Source organism: Notolabrus celidotus, chromosome 8 (assembly GCF_009762535.1).
Source record: "Notolabrus celidotus isolate fNotCel1 chromosome 8, fNotCel1.pri, whole genome shotgun sequence".
Taxonomy (NCBI): domain Eukaryota; kingdom Metazoa; phylum Chordata; class Actinopteri; order Labriformes; family Labridae; genus Notolabrus; species Notolabrus celidotus.
In genome coordinates this window covers 33,823,539-33,843,782 of record NC_048279.1, presented here as the reverse complement: position 1 = coordinate 33,843,782, position 20,244 = coordinate 33,823,539, and the positions used below count along the sequence as shown (strand labels likewise).

General features: G+C 38.7%; 1 protein-coding gene across 1 annotated transcript in view; it reads right to left on the bottom strand.

Moving 5' to 3' along the window:
• Nucleotides 1-18,869, bottom strand: part of arhgef37 (Rho guanine nucleotide exchange factor (GEF) 37) — a 35,144-nt gene extending 16,275 nt beyond the window's left edge. The window contains exons 1-8 of the mRNA XM_034689244.1: nucleotides 18,750-18,869; nucleotides 16,653-16,762; nucleotides 11,721-11,922; nucleotides 11,306-11,427; nucleotides 5,771-6,243; nucleotides 1,574-1,703; nucleotides 944-1,091; nucleotides 647-846 (exon numbers count right to left, since the gene is read on the bottom strand). Of these exons, the coding sequence (XP_034545135.1) occupies nucleotides 647-846; nucleotides 944-1,091; nucleotides 1,574-1,703; nucleotides 5,771-6,232 (940 nt within the window). The 5' untranslated portion in view covers nucleotides 6,233-6,243; nucleotides 11,306-11,427; nucleotides 11,721-11,922; nucleotides 16,653-16,762; nucleotides 18,750-18,869. The remainder of the gene's footprint in view (nucleotides 1-646; nucleotides 847-943; nucleotides 1,092-1,573; nucleotides 1,704-5,770; nucleotides 6,244-11,305; nucleotides 11,428-11,720; nucleotides 11,923-16,652; nucleotides 16,763-18,749) is intronic.
• Nucleotides 18,870-20,244: the final 1,375 nt, after the last annotated feature.

Genomic DNA, 20,244 nt, shown 5'->3' with positions numbered 1-20,244 from the left:
TATGCTTCAACCAACTCTTCTCTATAGAGTCTCAAAACACTTCTCTACCTACCAGGCTAAAGGGAAATAAAACTAAAAGACTCTTTGACGGGAATTCTGGGGTTTTGAAACCTGTGTCCGGGCTCTCATATATCTGGAGATCTTTCAAACTATGAGGAACAACATTTTTTAGAACTGCTTTTGTAGGTTGAGCCAGCTGGCAGCCATATATTGGCTCTTTAAACTGACAAGAAAAAACAAAGCATGATTGATGTAAAAGGTGTCTGACATCATTACAGAAATGTACCTGCTGAGATTTCTCTTCATGTTTAAGAGTGAGACACTTATTGAAACTGTAAACTGACTTTACATTGTTTGCTTTTAAGCTGCTACAGACAAGTAACTCCTGTGTTCAGGAAGAGAAAATCTCAAGTTTTTATCTTTGGAGTCGTGTTGCTTTGAGGAGATAAATGTCACCTCTGACTGAAGCAAAACAGGATCTATAGAAAGACCTACTTCAGTCAGGTTTCATTATGTTATCAGACATTTTAAAAAACATTCACTTCCTCCTCTAGTTGGATCATGAAGGAGAAGGATCATACCAGAGTCGGGTGTAACACTACATTTTCTGTTATGAACGCCTCACTAAATTGACTTGATGTCTCACCAACTTCTCTGAAGCGCTTGTACTCATTGATGCGACAGTTTAAGGCGATGGAGGTGTGAGCGGTTTGCTCCAGTAGTGCGTACGCTGGGTGAGTTTTCTCTGTGTGTTTCTGGATGGTCTGCAGGAGGAGAGGGTAGCGGGCGATCCGCTGCACAGGCATCACCAAGAAGAAAGTCAGAGAGGTGGCGTTTACTTCAGGCCTGGAGAGATTAAGGATAAGAATCACCGTTTATTCAAAGGGGTACAAAACCTGGGATTACTTCTCCTGTATCGAACAGAAAGACAAAACAAACTTACGCTGAGGTCTTGACGACTTTGACGATCTCATTCCAGAGTGCCTCCTTCTGTTTGAAGCTGTTCTCCACCACTGTGACGTGGCTGTAGTTTGACAGATATTCCCTGTATGCTGTTTCAATGTCTGAAGAGAGGCTGAGGAACGAATCACCTGTTGGGACAGCAGAATAAATCATCTTCATCACTGCACATGTTCAGTAAAATGCTTTTCTTTGTATGTAAATGCATCAAAAATGTGAGATGTAATAACTTCAAGAAGCTAAAAGATGCTTTTAATTTAAAGAAAATAAAGAAAGCATGCCCGGTCACATTTTAAAGGTGCACAACCTTCATGATAAACTCGTGTGTTTGCAATGAAACACGCAGACCTGGACGTGAATGTGGTAGTGTCAGCTAGTTCAGATTCTCACATATGAAAAGGAGTGAAAACCATGTGTGAAAAACAGGATGTTTGAAGACTTATTGGTTTCCTGTCAAGAAGTCTAATCAAGGCGATTACAGAGAGAATTCTCTGTAAAAAAACAGAGAGAATTCTCTGTAAAACCAGCAGCTTTCACCACTTCCTGTTAGTGATAATGATGGAAGGTAAACACCAAAGTCACCAAGATGGGAGTCTTAGGATTTATTTCTTACAGAGTGTCTGCAGGAAGAGAGGGTCTCCAGGTTGGATCTGCTTCTGGTCCAACAGGCCGAGGAGACGACATGACACGTTGATCACATCCTCTATGTGGAGGAACATGCTGTCCAGGTTGACGAGGGGAGGCTGTGATGGGGAGAAAAACATGAAGCTTTAGTATGTGAAGAGCTGTAGATCACACAGGTTATACTGAGGTATGCATCCAAGTTGGAAATACACACCAACTCCTTTTCCAATTGTTTCTCTGAGGAATAACCGTCCTTTGGGCTCCTACTTCATTTTTGTCTCTACTGATGATCGTTTTTGTGCTTATCTTTAACTCTGTTGTCTATCTCTGTCATCCACCCATATAGACTCTGTGGTGAAAAAGGCCCTGCAGAGACTGAACTTCCTCCTCCAGCTGCAGAAGTTCAACCTGCCACAGGAGCTGCTGAAACAGTTCTACTCTGCAGTCACTGAGTCTGTCCTGTGCTCTTCCCTCACTGTCTGGTTTGATTCTGCTACCAAATCAGACATGAGGAGACTGCAACAGACAGTCAGGACTGCAGAGAGGATCATCAGTGCCCCCCTGCCCTCCTTCCAGGACCTGTACTCCTCCAGAATGAGGACAAAGGCAGGAAAAATCCTCACAGACCCCTCTCACCCGGGTCACCACCTCTTTGACCTGCTGCCCTCCGGCCAGCGCTTCAGGGCTCTGAGCTGTAAAACTTATTTACTTATGTCCTTAAATAGTGCTTTGTTTCTTTATTTATTGTCCTTACTGTCTTGTTGTTAAATCAATGAAGTCAAATTTCTTGGAAATACAGCTTTCTTGATTCTTGATCTTTTGAAACATGATTCCTTTACATTCCTCCTCTTGCAGGATAACCTGGTAAGACATTTATCTGTTCTTTTAATTTATGTCTAAATAACATACACATGTCTTTTAGTTGTAAAACACCTAAAATCACTGAACACAGAGGCAGCATGTTGGAGAGAGTTTGATCCTGATATGATATGACATAAAAGCATTTCTAAAAAGTTAATTATATGACATGTTTTGCAATCATGGGAACGTTTTTGTTTGCATTTCATCTTAAATTTAAGAATTAAATATGATTAACCTGATTTTTCGCTGACATCTGCAGAAACAAGCACATTTCCTTAAGTCTGGGGAGCATGATGTGTTGGCTTGGGCTTCGTTTATGGCATGTTGTGAAAAAAGGCCTTAAAGCTGTCATGAGAAAATCTGTCATTTGAGTTAATGAGTTAAATTCATCTTCATAAAGGGGAAATCTCGGGGCGCCGCTTGCCTAGCTGTCTAAGTGCTCGACCCATATACAGAGGCTTTAGCCCTCGTCCAGCCTCAACTATTTACTGCATGTACTGCCCCATTATGTACTCCCCACATTTCCTGTCTCTCTTCAGCTGTCCTGTAACATTGAAGGTGAAAATGCCCAAAAATATAACTTAAAAAATAACAGGGAAATCTGTGCTGATTTCCTGAAATGGCCAGAAAAAATAGTCCAGATATGGAAAAAACTACTGATCATAACTTCTTATGGGAAGACCAGCTGTGTTGTCTCAAGTTGAGGAGTTTAAGGATGTACCAAAGCGGCTAATTTCCCAGTTGTTTAATCCCAATCCAAGTTTTAAATTCTGTCTGATGGACTAAAAAATAAAAATTCAACTAAAAATGAATCCTCATCTCCTGGGATTTGAGCCTGAACTCTGCCATATTTGGTTTTAATGATATTAGAATAAATTGTTCAGCCCTAGAGAAATGTTTGAGGACAATAGGCTTATAACATGTAGATAAAAAAGGGTTCACATGAAGCTAAAATGGACTTACTGCAATGATTTATTTACTACATGTACTGCCCCATTATGTACTCCCCACATTTCCTGTCTCTCTTCAGCTGTCCTGTAACATTGAAGGTGAAAATGCCCAAAAATATAACTTAAAAAATAATAAAAAATAAAGGGGAAATCTGTGCTGATTTCCTGAAATGGCCAGAAAAAAAAGTCCAGATATGGAAAAAATAACTGATCAAAACTTGTTATAGAGGACCAGCTGTGTTAACTCAAGTTGAGGAGTTTAAGGATGTACCAAAGCGGCTAATTTCCCAGTTGTTTAATCAAAGTCCATGTTTTAAATTCTGTCTGATGGACTAAAAAATAAAAATTCAACTAAAAATGAATCCTCATCTCCTGGGATTTGAGCCTGAACTCTGCCATATATGGCTTTCATGATATTAGAATAAACTGTTCAGCCCTAGAGAAATGTTTGAGGACAATAGACATACAACATGTAGAGAAAAAAGTGTTCACATGAAGCTAACATGTACTTACTGCAATGATTTATTTACTGCATGTACTGCCCCATTATGTACTCCCCACATTTCCTGTCTCTCTTCAGCTGTCCTGTAACATTGAAGGTGAAAATGCCATAAAATATAACTTGAAAAATAATAAAAAATAAAGGGGAAATCTGTGCTGATTTCCCGAGATGGCAAAAAAAAAAAGTCTAGATCTTGAAAAAAACTGCTTATCATAACTTGTTATGGACGACCAGCTGTGTTATCTCAAGTTGAGGAGTTTAAGGATGTACCAAAGCGGCTAATTTCCCAGTTGTTTAATCAAAGTCCAAGTTTTAAATTCTGTCTGATGGACTAAAAAATAAAAATTAAACTAAAAATGAATCCTCATCTCCTGGGATTTGAGCCTGAACTCTGCCATATTAGGTTTTCATGATATTAGATTAAACTGTTCAGCCCTAGAGAAATGTTTGAGGACAATAGACTTATAACATGTAGATAAAAAAGGGTTCACATGAAGCTAAAATGTACTTACTGCAATGATTTATTTACTGCATGTACTGCCCCATTATGTACTCCCCACATGTCCTGTCTCTCTTCAGCTGTCCTGTAATATTGAAGGTGAAAATGCCACAAAATATAACTTAAAAAATAATAAAAAATAAAGGGGAAATCTGTGCTGATTTCCTGAAATGGCCAGAAAAAATAGTCCAGATATGGAAAAAACAACTGATCATAACTTGTTATGGACGACCAGCTGTGTTATCTCAAGTTGAGGAGTTTAAGGATGTACCAAAGCGGCTAATTTCCCAGTTGTTTAATCAAAGTCCAAGTTTTAAATTCTGTCTGATGGACTAAAAAATAAAAATTAAACTAAAAATAATCTGTATCTCCTGGGATTTGAGCCTGAACTCTGCCATATTTGGTTTAAATGATATTAGAATTAATTGCTCAGCCCTAGAGAGATGTTTGAAGACAATAAACATACAACATGTAGATAAAAAAGGGTTCACATGAAGCTAAAATGTTGTGGTGATGTGACGAAACAACAAATATGACTGTGAATCATTGGCATTGTACTCTCAAAAATGAGCGTCATGACTGATCTGTTTTACAGTACAGTTTAAAGTCCTGATTTTTAAATCTAATGTTCCTTCATGTATCTGTGTGAGTGTGTGTGTGTGTGTGTGTGTGTGTGTGTGTCTGCTCCCTCTCAATAAGCACACTCATGCACAGCTGATGAAGAACGCTCTCGTTTGTGTCTCCTATGAGACGACAGTGGGCCGCTCTCGAAGACTAAACAATGTCCACAGTGCCGTCGAAAACAAACCCGCAGCTTCTCCTGTCCCACAATGGAAGCATTCAGTCACATTTTTCCTCTCTCTTCCTTTCTCTGCCACGCCCCCTCTGTTCATCCCTCAGCTCTTCTCCTGCTGTGCTTCCTCCCTCCATAACAACACTCCTCTTCCACTTTCATTTAATTCTTCTTCATCCCCAGTTTCGTGTCATCGTTTTAACGCTCCTCCCTCCCTGCCCATTAAACCTGATTCCATTCTGCTTTACGAGGCCTCATTTCATTACTGCATATTAAATGATTATTTGGCAGCAATGAGCCGTGCTTCAAACATAATGAAAAGTTAACAATAATAAAGCGCTGAGCAGCATCTGCAAAACGGCTCCTCTGGAAGCTGCAGTGATTGTGCGCATTAGTCTTAATTTAGGGCACGATCAAAAGAGTTGACACAAGACTAAAAATGAAAACACAGAAGTCAAGCTGCAACAATTAAAGGATGGATCTTGCAGTTGTGTGTTTATGTTCTTCTTGTTGTTGCAGACAGTAGACAGTGATTGAAGGTGAGCTTCTATACGTAAATGCTGCACACACTCCTCCCCTACCTGAAGTTTCTGCAGGTTGCTCCTGATGGTCACAGTGCTGACTTGAAGCAGTCTCAGGTAATTCCTTTCAGACATCACCAGCTCCTCTATAGCCAGCAGCTGCCTCTGTGCCGCCCTCTCTTTCGATGCTGCTTCATCCTCTTCTGTCTTCTTCCTGGCCTCCTCTGCCAGCCTCTCCTCCGATATCGAGCTCGCCTCAGAGAAACTATCCTGAGAGGAAAGTGTAGCTCCTGCAGTGTTAGTGTTTAAAAGTTCTGAGCTCTCCGAACATAGCGACACATTTGACTCCTCCTCTGAGCTTAACGTCTCTTCTCCATACGGGTCCTTCTCTGTGGTTCGGTCCCTCTGCTCCGTCATCGAATCCTTCCTGGTGACCTTCTCGGCGGCTCCGAGCGATGACAGAGCAGGTTTAGGTAGAGGCAGAGTGAAGGAGGAGGGCTGAGGCCTTCTGGGTACCTCCATGTTGGAGATCACTGTTGAAGAGACACAGGATTTAGAAAAAGAAGATGATGTTAAATCGGTTACTTTTCTTCTACTTGGTCTAACTGTCAGACATCCCTTTGGTCATTTAAAAGGTTATGTTGGGATTTTAAAGCCTTTAATACACAGAGTTGAGTTTGAAAAGTGGGGATAACTCCTCAACTTTTCATTTAAACAGCAGAAACCATCTTAACTGATCTTACAAGGCATCAGCGTTAATGGCATCCAGTGCAGATTGTAACATTTCCTCAATCCGCTGTGCAACAGAAAGATCACACTGATGATGAGGAATGGCATTTAGGATTTTTAAAAATAGGTAAGAAAAAACATATTCAAGTCACTTAATTGGTGTTTTAACTTAAATATTTATCTGTACCTTCAAAAGGACCAGAGGAAAATACTCAAGAGCCAAACCGGCCAGCTTTACCCTGAGAACACTTGAGGTAAGTCAAAGGCTTAACTGGAAACAAACATGGCTTCTCATCTGGAGTAAAATAAGTTATTAATAATAATAACTACAATAATAAATAATGATAATAATAACCTTTATTTATGTAGCACTGTTTAAATAAGAAAGAAACTAAAAGACAATAAAAGAGAAATGTGAGGAAGATAAATAAATGGAAATAAAAAAATGTTGGAAACAACGAAATATACAAGATTAAAGGAGCAGTGTGTAGTATGCTTCAAGCATTTTGGCAGACCATTGGTAAACATAGAACATAATATTTGTCAGTGTGTATTAGTGTATAATCACCTGAATATAAAAAATAATGTTATTTTTGTTAACTTAGAATTAGCTTTCTATATCTACATGGGAGTGGGTCCCCTTGCATGCACCATCCATTTCTTAGTAGCACAGAATGGACAAACTAGGAAACGTACACTTTAGTGTTTTAAGGGAGTTGCCATGCAAAAAATGCATTAGTTGGAAGACAGAGAAGAAGAGAAAAAGGCCCAGCAGAGGATGTACTTCCTGCGTCAGCTCAGGAAGTTCAACCTGCCCCAGGAGCTGCTGATCATCTTCTACACCTCCATCATCCAGTCTGTTCTGTGTACCTCCATCACTGTCTGGTTTGGCTCTGCAACCAAACTAGACAAACACAGACTGCAACGGACTATAACGACTGCAGAAAAAATCATCGGTGTCGACCTGCCCCCCATCCAGGACTTGTACCGGTCCCGGGCCAGGAAACGGGCAGGTAGCATCACTGCTGACCCCTCACACCCTGGACACAAATTCTTTAAACTCCTCCCCTCCGGCAGGCGCTACAGATCACTGTGCGCCAAAACAACCCGCCATAAGAACAGTTTCTTCCCCCAGGCTGTCACTCTGATGAACACTAAACCATAACAGTGTCATACCTGTTGGATCAATACTCTCTGTAAATATACATGTAGATACACAATGCAACAATTCTCAAAGCAGAATTCCATATTTCTATTTTTTGTACTATTTAACTTCTATTTCTTTAATGTAAAAACTACCTCTGCTACTCACCACTGCACTTTATCATATTATTTTAGCCTGTACATATTAGTCATGCCTATTTGTTGTTTCTTTGTATTTATAGCTAAGGTTATTGTTATTATATTTTTATTTTATTTTTTATTGTAGTTCTTATTCTTATTCCTATTCTGCCTTGTACAAAGAGAGCACAGTTTACTGAAGTCAAATTCCTTGTGTGTTCAAGCATACTTGGCGAATAAAGCTGATTCTGATTCTGAAGAGAGTGGTTGATAGTCATTTTTTATGGTAAAAACTTGACTAATGGAGGGTTATATCATTAATCCTAGGAGCTTCTTGTCCTCAAAGGCCACTGTAGCCTCTACTATGAGAGGGGTGAGCAAGGGAGCCAATGTGTCAATTTAGAATCTGACTGCTAGATATAGCTAAATAGTTCCATTTCTACACACTGTACCTTTAAAACAATCAAAAATCAGAAATATAAAATCAAATTATAAAATCCTGCCAGTGATAATGCTTTAAAAAGAATAAAAACCTCTTGATTAAAAGGGATTTAATAAGCGATTTTAAATGTTTGAACATGTAAAGTATTGTCATACACACCTTTATCTCATGTTCAGGTGTTATAAACACAAACTATATATCTAGTAAAGGTTTATTTTTGACTGCAAGAACCTTACAACTCAGCTTGTAGAGGAGAGGGTTTTATTTAATTTAGTCCATTTACTCACATTATGTTCCCTGCAATGTTGTGGTTCCTACACTGTTATTATTAGCTTTCTTTTAATACATGTATCCAAAGAATTGACAGTAAAAAAAAGTTGCTTTAAGAGGATTACTAATAGTTAAAAGTTGTTGCAAACCATGCTAACATCTGTCGTGTATTTCTTTAATGTATTGAAGAGCTTTAGCAGGCCAGGCAGTAGGATTTATCTGTGTTCCTTAGAATAAATGATGACATATAGGATTCAATGACATCCTTGTGTCATGGGTTATCTCTTTAACCGTCATTCCATGAAGCCCACATGTTAACGCTTTAAGCCCTCCTCCTCTGTCACGCCTGCTGTGCTGCTGAAAGAAGTCAGAAGTGACACATTTACATGACTAAGACGGACTAAAACTGGATGCAGGAGCATGAGACCTGTTATATTTTTGGAGGACTGTGAGTAAACAACCGTTTCAGCATAAAGAAACACGTTTCCTACTCACAGATTGCAAAAGAAAGAGTTCAAGATAAGGGTTTCCAAACATCTGGTGCCAGTCACATCTTCCGAAACAGCATTCCTTAAATTTCTCAGCACATATTTGAACTTTCCTGCTTCTGATTTGAGCTGTATCACTAAGAAGTGAAGTGGAATCACACAAAGATGGATGCACCAGCAGTCAGCAGCAGAGCCCACGGATGATGTGGGCTTTGTTTTTATTGTTTACTTCACACCAACATGTAGTGAGGGGGGTGTATTGTCATGGATCCTCTGAGCCGGATCACCACGTGTGGGCCCACCGGGAGGCTGCCAAGCTGCTCACAGAGCGACTAACACCACCACTGCTGTGACAATTAGCTTTTACATGAATCAGCCAAACAGCCGTCAGAGGCTTTAAAGCCCGGACTCTAATGACAGTTTATTTCTGACTCACTTAACAAATGATATCATGACATCTCATGTGAGGAGTTATTCATGACAACACCAGCAACAGTTTGTCTAAACCTCCTGTATCTGAAGGGTTGGGTGTTCAAATTTCACTGCTTTACAGACAGATTTCAGTGACTACAAAGCACTTAAGTTTTAATCTGCAGCTCTTATAGTCTGATTAGGATCTTAACACCGTCATAGAAACCATCCCCTTAAAAAAAAGCAGCTTATCACTTTACAGTTGTTGCATCTACTGCACAAAACATTTGCATCTTGAGATCATAATGATTCACTTGCATCTCATACACAAACACAAAACTATTATTATATAATTATTAAACAGTGTGTTAAAGCTGCAGCTGCAACTACCACAACTACAAACTGTCCAAACTCAGCTGCCAGGGTTTTAACCAGAACCAAAAAATATGACCATATCTCTCCACTTTTAGCTTCCTTGCACCGGCTCCCTGTGTGTTTTAGATTTGATTTTAAGATTTTACTGATTACTTTTAAAGCTCTACATGTCCTTACTCCGAGCAATATAGCAGACCTTTTAGTACCTTAGGAGCTGACGCATGCATTGAGATCCTCGGGCAGAGGTTTATCGTACATTCCAAATACAAAAATGAAAAGGAAAGGGGACGGGACATTTGCAGTGGAACGATCTGCCCGAGGAGATCAGGTCTGCTGAGTCAGTGAGCTCTTTAAAGTCCCTTCTTAAAACATACTTTATCAAAGAGCCTTTCCTGATTTGATTTCATTTGATTTCATTTTAACCATCTTAAGAAATATATTTTAAAATAATTGTATTCCTTTAGAGTTCTTTTAAGGGAATTTGATGTCTTTTAAAATGTTGTATTTCTTTATCTTGACTTGTGTGATTTTATGAACTGCCTGTTTTATTTTGCTGCCCATGTGAAGCACTTTGTAACTTGTTTTTTGAAAAGTCCTCCACAAATAAAATTATTATTATTATTACTTCTAAGCAGTTGTAATCCATGTAATAATAATTGTCAAACACAGTGAAAATCTGTGTGTTATTTTGGTTAAATCAGAGCTAGTTTAAGCTTCAAAATAAAAATAAGTGCTGATTTTTTAAATCATTATTGTAAACAAAGATTTTTTTTGGACATAGATGTAATGTAAAGCCTTGTTGACAGTGCTCTGGAATGATATCATGAGCATTGTTATGAAGTTTTTGACATTTTAGAGACTGAATGATCGAGCTGTGACTTTAAATAATCAACACAAGTGTGACTTATTTCAGGTCAACTGCACTTTAAACTTTAAAGTGGTTGGACATAAAAAGATGGTAATAAGGCACAACCAGCTGTTATACAAGTCCATGAAAATAGCTAATAGAGGCTGTAATCCCATCTCCCAGATTTATCTCTTCCCCTCATCAAAAGGGGGTTTGAGGCTTAAGCAGCATATGGTGGACCAAAGTTCAGGATTAGTGATCTAAAGCGAGTGATGGGCTTCAAACCATGATACTCTTTTAAAATACTAATGAAATTATATCCCACACAATGATTTAAAAAGAGCCTTGATGGCGTTAAGTTTGCTTATGGTCAAATAAGTGTATGTATATCTAAATGTGGTGTTTTTTTATACATTTTGTCAAGAAAAAGTTGTTGTGTTTGCAAAAAGAAAGCGCAGAAAAACTTGTTTATGGTTTTAAAAGTAAGGTACTGATGATAGTAATAATTTGGTGTTACATAATATCAATTACTTCACACTTACCTCTGGCATGTCACTCAATTTGAGTAAAATCTGACGCAAAAACTTTCTTAAAATCCCAAAACAAGTGAATCAGAGGTGACACAGGCTGGAACAAGTGCTGCTTACAATCTGACCCAAAACCACACAAAGATCTACCTTAATCCGACCACAGCAGAGTGTTAGTGACAGAGTATCTTTAAAAACATTAACATGATATCAAGCAGTGATTACCTTGTGCAGAATCCCTGATTCAGCTGCAGTGAACCTCGATCTCCCCTCTCTCTCTCTCTCTCTCTCTCTCTCTCTGTGTCCTGACTGAGGCAGAAATCTGCTGCAGAGGAGACGCTGCAGCACTGCAAACACACACACATAAACGCACTAGTGTAACTTTCTCCGGTGACTCACACACATCAGGCTGCTGCTGGGCCTCATGTGGAAGGAGTGTGTGAGTGTGTGAGGAGAATAACAGTGCATGAGTGTGCGAGGGGAAAAGGGGGGATGGGAGTGGAAAGGAGGGTGGGCTGGCTGTTTCGTGGAGGGAAAGAGAAGGGAGGGGGAGGAAAGGGTGGCCGCAAACACACACACTCATGCTGCTGAATGAGCTGATTGACTGCAGCAGCTGGTGGGAAGGGGAAGCGGCACTCACCCAGGCGGATAACGATTGGCTGGAAAAGTCTTCACACTGCAATGAAGGACCAATCAGACGACTTCAGGAGAGGGCTCATGAAACTCGGAGCGGACCAATGAAGACGCAGCTCTGAAGTGATTGAAGTTTTCCTCTCACAGGAAACAAAAGCATAGCGGGACGCCCCATCCTCTTCCAATCGCAGAGGGATTGTCTGGATTTTCTGGTGGAAGGAGACAAAAAAGAGATTTATGCCTCTCTACTTTGGATTCCTTCAGTCGGAAGTAATGCATTTATTTATTTGTTATGTTTTACACACTGTTGGAAAAGGTGCATGTTCACAAAGCAGCAACTCGTGAGCACAAAGGATTCAAATACAAGTTAAGCAGACACTGAATTATAGGAGACTACAGCATACATCATTCATATCATCAAATCTGGAGGAGCTCAAATATTGTGTTTTGGGTTTATAAGATGCACCTGTCACAACACAGAGAGGGGAATTTCACGTGGTGCAACAAGCGCCAAGTGTTAACAGCTGTGCTTTTAGCAGTAAGAGGCTGTGTTAAGAAAACAGAGGCTACAGGTTTGTTAGTTGCCATAAGGCAGAACAGTGTTTTGAATGACATGATAATATCAGTATAAACTGTTCACACAGTGATCTTGCTAAAAGGATAGTTAATGAGGTCATATAACAGAAACATCTGATCTTATACGTGTTATCTTATTTTTACTTTATTTAACTTTTCTGGTATTTTTCTGATTTTATGTTATTAATTTTACTGTAATGATTTTTTTCTGATTGTTTTTTGTCAGTGGACTTTGACCCTAACCCTAACCTTTGGGCCATTTAGCAGTATATCCCCTCACCTGACCCTTACCCTAACCACTTGGGTTGGATGCCTAAACCTAACCCTTGGTATTGGTCAGGGGTCTTCCTCTCTAACCCTAACCTTTGGGACTGCTTACAACCTATCAACTTGCCCAACATCTTGCCCTAACCTGAACCACTTGGGCTTGCAACATAAACTCTAACCCTTGACACTGGATGGATGACTTTAAACTTTTAACCCTAAAGCACGTTATTATATTACACACTGATTTTATTTATTGATTTTATTTTAATGATTTCATTTCATTTTTCTGATTTTATTTTATTGCTTTTATTGTAATTATTTTACTTTATTTATCTGATATCATTGTATTGATTTTATTTAAATGATTATATTTTATTTTTCTGATTTTATTTTATCCATTTTATTGTCTGATTTTATTGTAATTATTTAATTTTTCTGATTTTATTGTAATTATTGTATTTTTCTGATTTTATTGTAATTATTGTATTTTTCTGATTTTATTTTAATTATTTTATTTTTCTGATTTTATTGTAATTATTTTATTTTTCTGATTTTATTGTAATTATTGTATTTTTCTGATTTTATTGTAATTATTTTATTTTTCTGATTTTATTGTACCTTTTTTTTTTTAAGTATTTAATATCGCTTTCCTCTATCTTGTTTTATCCTTGTATCATTTTACATTTTGCAGTTGTTTTCTGTCCCTCTTCTTTTTCACTTTGGGCTCCATGCTTGAATATATGAAAGGTGCTATATGAATAAAAATGAGTTGAGTTGAGTTGAGCAAGTATCTATTTATCATTTCCAGTAAAACGTTCTACCTCTAAAACCCACAAACCCACACAGCTGTCTCAGTCTGCGGCTGTGAGCTCTGGACACTCGAAAATAAAATGCAACCAAGACTCTTTAACACAATGAGGGGATTCATCACAGCCAGACTCAATGAACCGGGAAGGAGGGACGCAAGAAGGCAGCAGCTAATCTGATTCATTAGATGAACATGTCACAGGAATGCTGCAAGACGGGATTCTTCTATCAGCTGACCTACACTCACCTGACGTCAACTGAAGGTGTGTGACTGGGACAATAGACTTCAGGCGTTAATCATATTCTGTACAGTGTGAGGGGAAACCTTTAACCTGGAGCACGCCCTCCCTTCCCATGAGGAAAAACTACTCTGTACTGTATCACAAAAAAGACTAGTCTAACTGTGGATTGTGGATTTGAACAGAAACTAGACTCTCACATCCTTGGGTCACGCTCTTACCTTTCCACCAAGTTGCTCAGCAGTTTCTTAACACGTCCTTCAGATGCACAAACAGACTTACTGGAGCTGCATCAGTGCATGCAGTTAGTGTGTTTGTTGTGTTTTTGAGTTGCAGATGAGAGAAGAGGGTGAGTCTGTCAGTGAGTAATGTGGAAGACGAGTCAGAGATGGAAGGAGTGACGATCAGTCAGAGGGCTAAATGTGGAACCACGTTAGCTGTAATAGCAGGGTTGGTCAGGTTCCTGTTTGCTGAGGTAGACATGTGGGACCTCACATAAAGACAGAGCTCGACTTTGGTGGTGTGGTCAGAGCTCTGATCAGGTCTTCCTGCTGAGGAGAGATGACGCAACTCAAACTGAAAGCAGAGGTCATGACTTCTCTCAGCATTTACACCCTCTCTGTCAAATCCTCGGATCGCTGCAGAATCACCCACAATGAGTGAAGAGTTCTCCTGTGATGACTGAGACTTACAGCAGATTAGGAGTTCACACTCACACCCTTCCTTTGCTTTCTTTGCTCTGACCCAAATGTGCAAGTTATGTTGTCTTCTTTGTTTTGTTTCACACCCTAACATATGGCTCGGACTCACAGGCTGCTTCAGTGTTGGAGTTTCAGTAATCTGGCACCTCGAGACGAGACACTGGCACCAAGAAGGGTGGAAGAAAATGTCTTTATTTTAAGTTTATAGAGAAATCCAATAATCCTCCAAGAATGGCCACCTTGGAGGGGTTTGTGTGTCCCGGTGAACCCGGGAGCTGTTGTCGGGGGCATCAGCCCCTGGTAGGGACTCCCATGGCATATCGGTCAGGAGCCAGGCTAAGAGCGATTCAGAAAACCTTCATGAAACGGCAGAAAGGGATGAGAGCTACCTCGCCCCGGAAGAAAGAAACTGGGGCACCCCCCCTGGAGCCAGACCCGGGGGAGGGGGAGCTGGAGGGCGAGGTGGCCGGGCTCTCCTCCATGGGGCCCGGTTGGGCTCAGCCCGAAATGATAACATGGCACACCACTCGCAGGGGTAGGCATGGGGGTTGGTTGCTTAGGAAGCTGGGTGGCAGTCCGGGTAGGAGACCTGGGCATGCTGATCCCCGACGGCATAGACTGGCTGTTGGGACGTGGTTCTTCACCTAGACGTTCACGTTTAGAACACGTATAGAGGTGTTCCGGGTAATTCCAACTGGGAGAAGGCCCAGGGGTAGACCCAGGACTTGGTGGAGGGATTATATCTCTCGCCTGGTCTGGGATCGCCTCGGGATTCCCCAGGAGGAGCTGGAAAGTGTTGCAGGGTAGAGGGATGTCTGGGTTAATTTGCTTGGACTGCTACCTCCGCGACCCGACCACTGGTAAGCAGAAGATGGATGGATGGATGGATGGATGGATGGATGGATGGATGGATGGGGGAAATCCAATATTTTTTTTAACCTAGGCCTTAATTTGACATATTTTGGGGTCTGACTGTCCAAATGAGCTGTAATGGTTTCAGACCTGATTTTTTAGGGCTAATGCAACAGATCAAAGTGTGTCCATTAAAAGAGTTTGCTGTCTGTCACCTTCACAGGGTCCCTTCAAATAAGAAAAAAGGTGGGAAGTGTATTTTCTTAACCAAACACAGTCATTGCATTGCTCTCCAGGCTTCACTTACAAAACATTAATCTTACCTCACAGAACATGATAATTGTTGGTCTCCTGCTGCCTCAGTTATTTGTTCTGTGTGTTTGTTTTTCTTGCAGATCTGAAGGGTTTTAAAGCATCAAGTCTGATCCAAAGAAACACAAACAAACAAACCAGCCCTGACTAAAGTAAAGAAGCAACCCTGGTGTTCTGCAAGGTGAAATTACAGTTTCCTCAGAGGACATTTGTGGCTTTTAATGTTTGTTCCGGGTTAGAAAAGGGGATCTGAAAAATAAAGTTATATCTCTGACGCACTATTTGGTTGTGTTGTCAGACATGTTGAGCAACAAACTGAGCCTGTCAGTGGCAAAACAAACACTTCAAAAAGCTCTGAGAATCCTTGTTAAGTAACAAGTTACTGAGCAGACAGTGCATCATACAGACGGGTAAGTTATGCAAGGACATACAGTCATGCACTTAAAAATAACATCAATGTTATTTCCCTTTTTGATTGTTTTGTCAAACTCCAAAAAAGGGCAATTTGTTATTCTGTGGTTCACAACGCTCTCCTGACATCCCTGAATGTTTTGTTGTGTCCACTAACCTTTAGTTGGACCTTTCTGGACTCCCTGAGCTCCCTTGTCTCGTAGGTTCCTCTCAGCAGCCTCCTACTGTGGATGCATCACTATCATCTCTCTCTCTTATTCTCCTCTATCCCTCTTTCCAACTCCAACTCGGTCTCAGCAGATGTGTGTCTAACATGAGTCTGGTCCTCGCTGGAGGTTTCTGCCTGTTAAAGGAAGTTTGTCCTTGCCACTGTAACTTGCTAAATGCTGCAAAGTGCTCTGCTCATGGTGGATTAAGATGAGGTCAGACTGAGTCCTGTCTGTAAGATGGGACTGGATCTTATCCTGTCTTGATGTTGGGTCTTTGTTAATAATAGAACATAGAGGACAGTCTAGACCTGCTCTGTTTGTAAAGAGTCTTCAGATAACATTTGTTGTGATTTGGCGCTATATAAATAAAGACTGATTGATCTAATTCAATGTTACACTCAGGGATTAATAGATTCAGCTTTAGTCAAAAGTCAAGATTACCCAGATCTCCAAGTCGTCTACAGGCTGAGTGTAAACAAACACGTTCTTCCAGATGGGGGACAAATGAACTAGATATGTATGTGTTCTATAAATTAGCATCCTGGTACCTGGACTGTGTAATTACCTGTGTGTGAGTTATGCGTCTTCTCTCGGAGCCAGTCTGCTCGGGTCACCAGGGGGAGGGGAAGGAGGAGTAACCATCTTGATATCCTTGGTTTCCTAATCACTGGAGAACTGAAATAAACAAAAGGAGACAGACTAAACATTACTTTTGACATCACAGCACACTATGTCTTTGTGTCTATGTGTTTGTCTGGTTAGGACGACCCAAGGCTATCTCTGAGGAGGGTTTTTATGAAGACTTTAAGTCTCTGGATGAGTAAATGTGAGTTGCTGGATAGTACAGGTAAAAATATTATCAGACCATTGAGTTAAAGCTCCTGTGAGGAACTTTTTGTATTGTGTGATTTTGGCAACCCCTGTGGACAAGGTGGTACGTCTCATCTCTTTGCTGACTTTGTCCTACAGATATTAGTAGTCGTGATGTCACGATCAGCTTTTTTGAATATTTGCTGAAACCGAGTCCTGATCTGATACTTGTGTTTGCCTAGATAATAGCTGCACAAGAGGTAAGAGAGTTGAGCTGCACACTGTTTTGTTTTTCTTTTAACAAAAATAAGTAGTTAAAAAAATAACTAGAATATGTCTTGTGTTTATTCCATTCAACTTAATCCAGCTAACATTGTTGTAAAACTCATAATCTGTTTTACAAGCTCTGCTGTATGGAGAGTAGCCTTCAGCTGCAAATTGTGTTCAGTGACAGAAGACGTAAATGATCGGATGAGATCAATACAAAAAAAGTCCAGATGGGCTCAAATCCGATGGTTGAGATCTGGACATCCCTAATTTGTATTTAAAAAATCAGCTGACAATCATATGTAACACTCATTGCAAATATTTGCTCTGAAAAATGTAAACAAAGCTGTTTCTCGAGGCTACTGCTAATCACCTTATCTGACACCTTTTTTACAGTGAAAATTATCACCCAAAATAATTAAATCTTGTAGCTAAAGGTTTTTTTTTTGCTTTTTGGGGGTCATCATTCAATCAATCAATCAAGCTTTATTTATATAGCACATTTCATACAAATTAAATGCAACCCAAAGTGCTTTACAGCGATTGAAAAACAAGAAAGAAGCAGAAGCAAAACAATGGTATGACATATTAAGGGAAAATAATAATAATGATGATAATAAAAATAGTACTAATAAAAATAAAAATAAAAATAGAATAAAATAAAGACTGAAATAGAGACTAATGCACACCAACAATAAAATATGTGTTATTAAAATAAGTTAAAGCATCATAATTAATTAAGAATATAAATAGTTAAAATAATTTTTAAAAGGATAAGAGATGGGTAGATAAATAAAATAAATAAATGAATGAATAGATAAATAAATAAAAATAGAATAAGATAACAGTTCAAATTGCTAAAATAATAAAGCAACATTTAAATCAATATTACAGTAAAAGGTAAGTAATACAATTTTTAAACCCTAAATAAAAGCCAGACTGAATAAATATGTTTTCATAAAGAAGCATCAGCTTTAATTTCAGTCTGTTTCATAACCATCAAAAAAACTCCTCACAGTAGCTTTAAGAAAAACATAGACAACAGATTTGTTGAGTGACAAAAAAGATTGAAAAGCTCATCTCCAAAATAAATAAGTCTGAATAAATATCAAACACATCTTACAGGATACATAAATTAAATAATAAAGCAGATAAACACAGAGGGCTGCATGTGCAACAGGTTGATAATGTAAAGGAATGTTATTGTAACCCTCCATTGTGAACTATATGAATGTCAGGAGTCATTTTAAAGGTGTATTTCTTCACTAAATCCACATTAAAATGCCTCATTTTAAAGTGTTAGATGTAAGGTAAAGCCCTGGTTTGGTGGTACAGCGTGGAGCCTCATAAAGCAGCAGTGTGTTTGGGTTTAATGAGAGGGAGAAAAGGGGGGCGGCAACCAGCAAACACCGCACGTTGATTTTCTTTCAGGTTTTTAAACATTTCCTCAGTTTAACATGGTGTTAGCAGACAGCCGTTAACAGGGTTAAAAAGCCTAACGGTTGGGGATAAACAGAGTCTTTCTGCTCTATCTTATTAAATAAAAACAACACAATATAACATTTAAATATTATAAAACATTTACCTTTCTGTCAGCCTCCTGTCACCAGTTTCTGTCTCCCGTCCTGTCCTCCTCCTCAGCCCTGTATGTGTTTATAACGTCGAACTCTCGTTCACCTGTTGTCAGTCAGCAGCAACCCGTCAATCTCGCGATATTAAGGAACTAACAAGACATCCGGTGGCGGATTTTCAAAATAAAACAAGCGGAAGTGTTCTATTTTTTCAGATTAAAAGAATAAAACAACACATTTACTGTACGTCCTAAGAAATCCAAAATAGCTCATATAAAAGCAGGTATTTTCTTAATATAAAGATAGAGATACTAGTGGCATGGTAGTACATACAATATTTAGAAAAACTTTTTCTTTACAGAAACACTTCAAATTTTACAGAAGCCTATTATGTAGCATTTTGTTCTCATGAGTAAATAATGCTAAGTTCAGTTAAGGAGGCAAAAAAAGTATTCATAATAAGAAAACTTTCTTTGTTAACCCGAGGTAAGTAGAAAAATAAATCGAGATAAAAAAAATAAAAAAAGAAACAAACATGTTATCCCAGGAAAAAAAAAAGTACAATTATCTTGATATCTCTGATAAAATAAATCAAAAAACAATTGTCAAGTATATCAAAAAGAAAAAAAATCTATTTAGGTAGCCTAATTTGGACCTGCAAACAATTTATTACGAATTTAAGAAAACATTTCACTGAGTTGTCTTCATAGTTTTTTTTTTATTTACATATTTAAAAAAAAATATATATATATATATATACGCCAAAAATATATATATACGCCAACCTCCTGTCCCCACCTCACAGAACCAAGCACCGAACCTTGGGTGACAGAGCCTTCTCAGTAGCCGCCCCCACCCTCTGGAACTCACTCCCCTCCCATATACAAAACTGCTCTGACCCTTCAGCTTTCAAATCTCTTTTAAAAACTCACCTTTTTAAGTTAGCTTTTCATTTGTGATTGTACTGTTGTGTTGTTTTGTTTGATCTGTGTTATTTGTTATTTGTTTATTTTGCTTGTATTGATTTTAACAATTGTACAGTGTCTTTGAGTTTTTGAAAAGCGCTATATAAATAAAATGTATTATATATATATATATATTCGTTTTTTTATAAAAGCAAATAATCCTCATTGTAATAATTGACTACAATACAGTGCTATATTTATGAACAAACACATATGCTAGGAGTTGAGGGAGAAACAAAAATAAATACAACAAGATTTAAAGAAAAAACAAACTAAAAAGTATGGAAGACTTCAACAAAAGGATTGGCAGCTTGGATAATTAAAACATTTACATATTTCCAGAGTATTTAAGGTTTTAGGAACTGATTAATGGTGACTGAATGTTTCATTTTTAAATTTTTTAAGTTGATTTTTTATACAGATTTTCCGTTGCAAATTCAAATTTCATGAATATGATTTTTTTTTAGCCAGAATAATAAAAAAGACTAATAATAACATGACAGTTTATTTGCTCCCTTTGCTGTATGTTTCCTCCACGCCACCA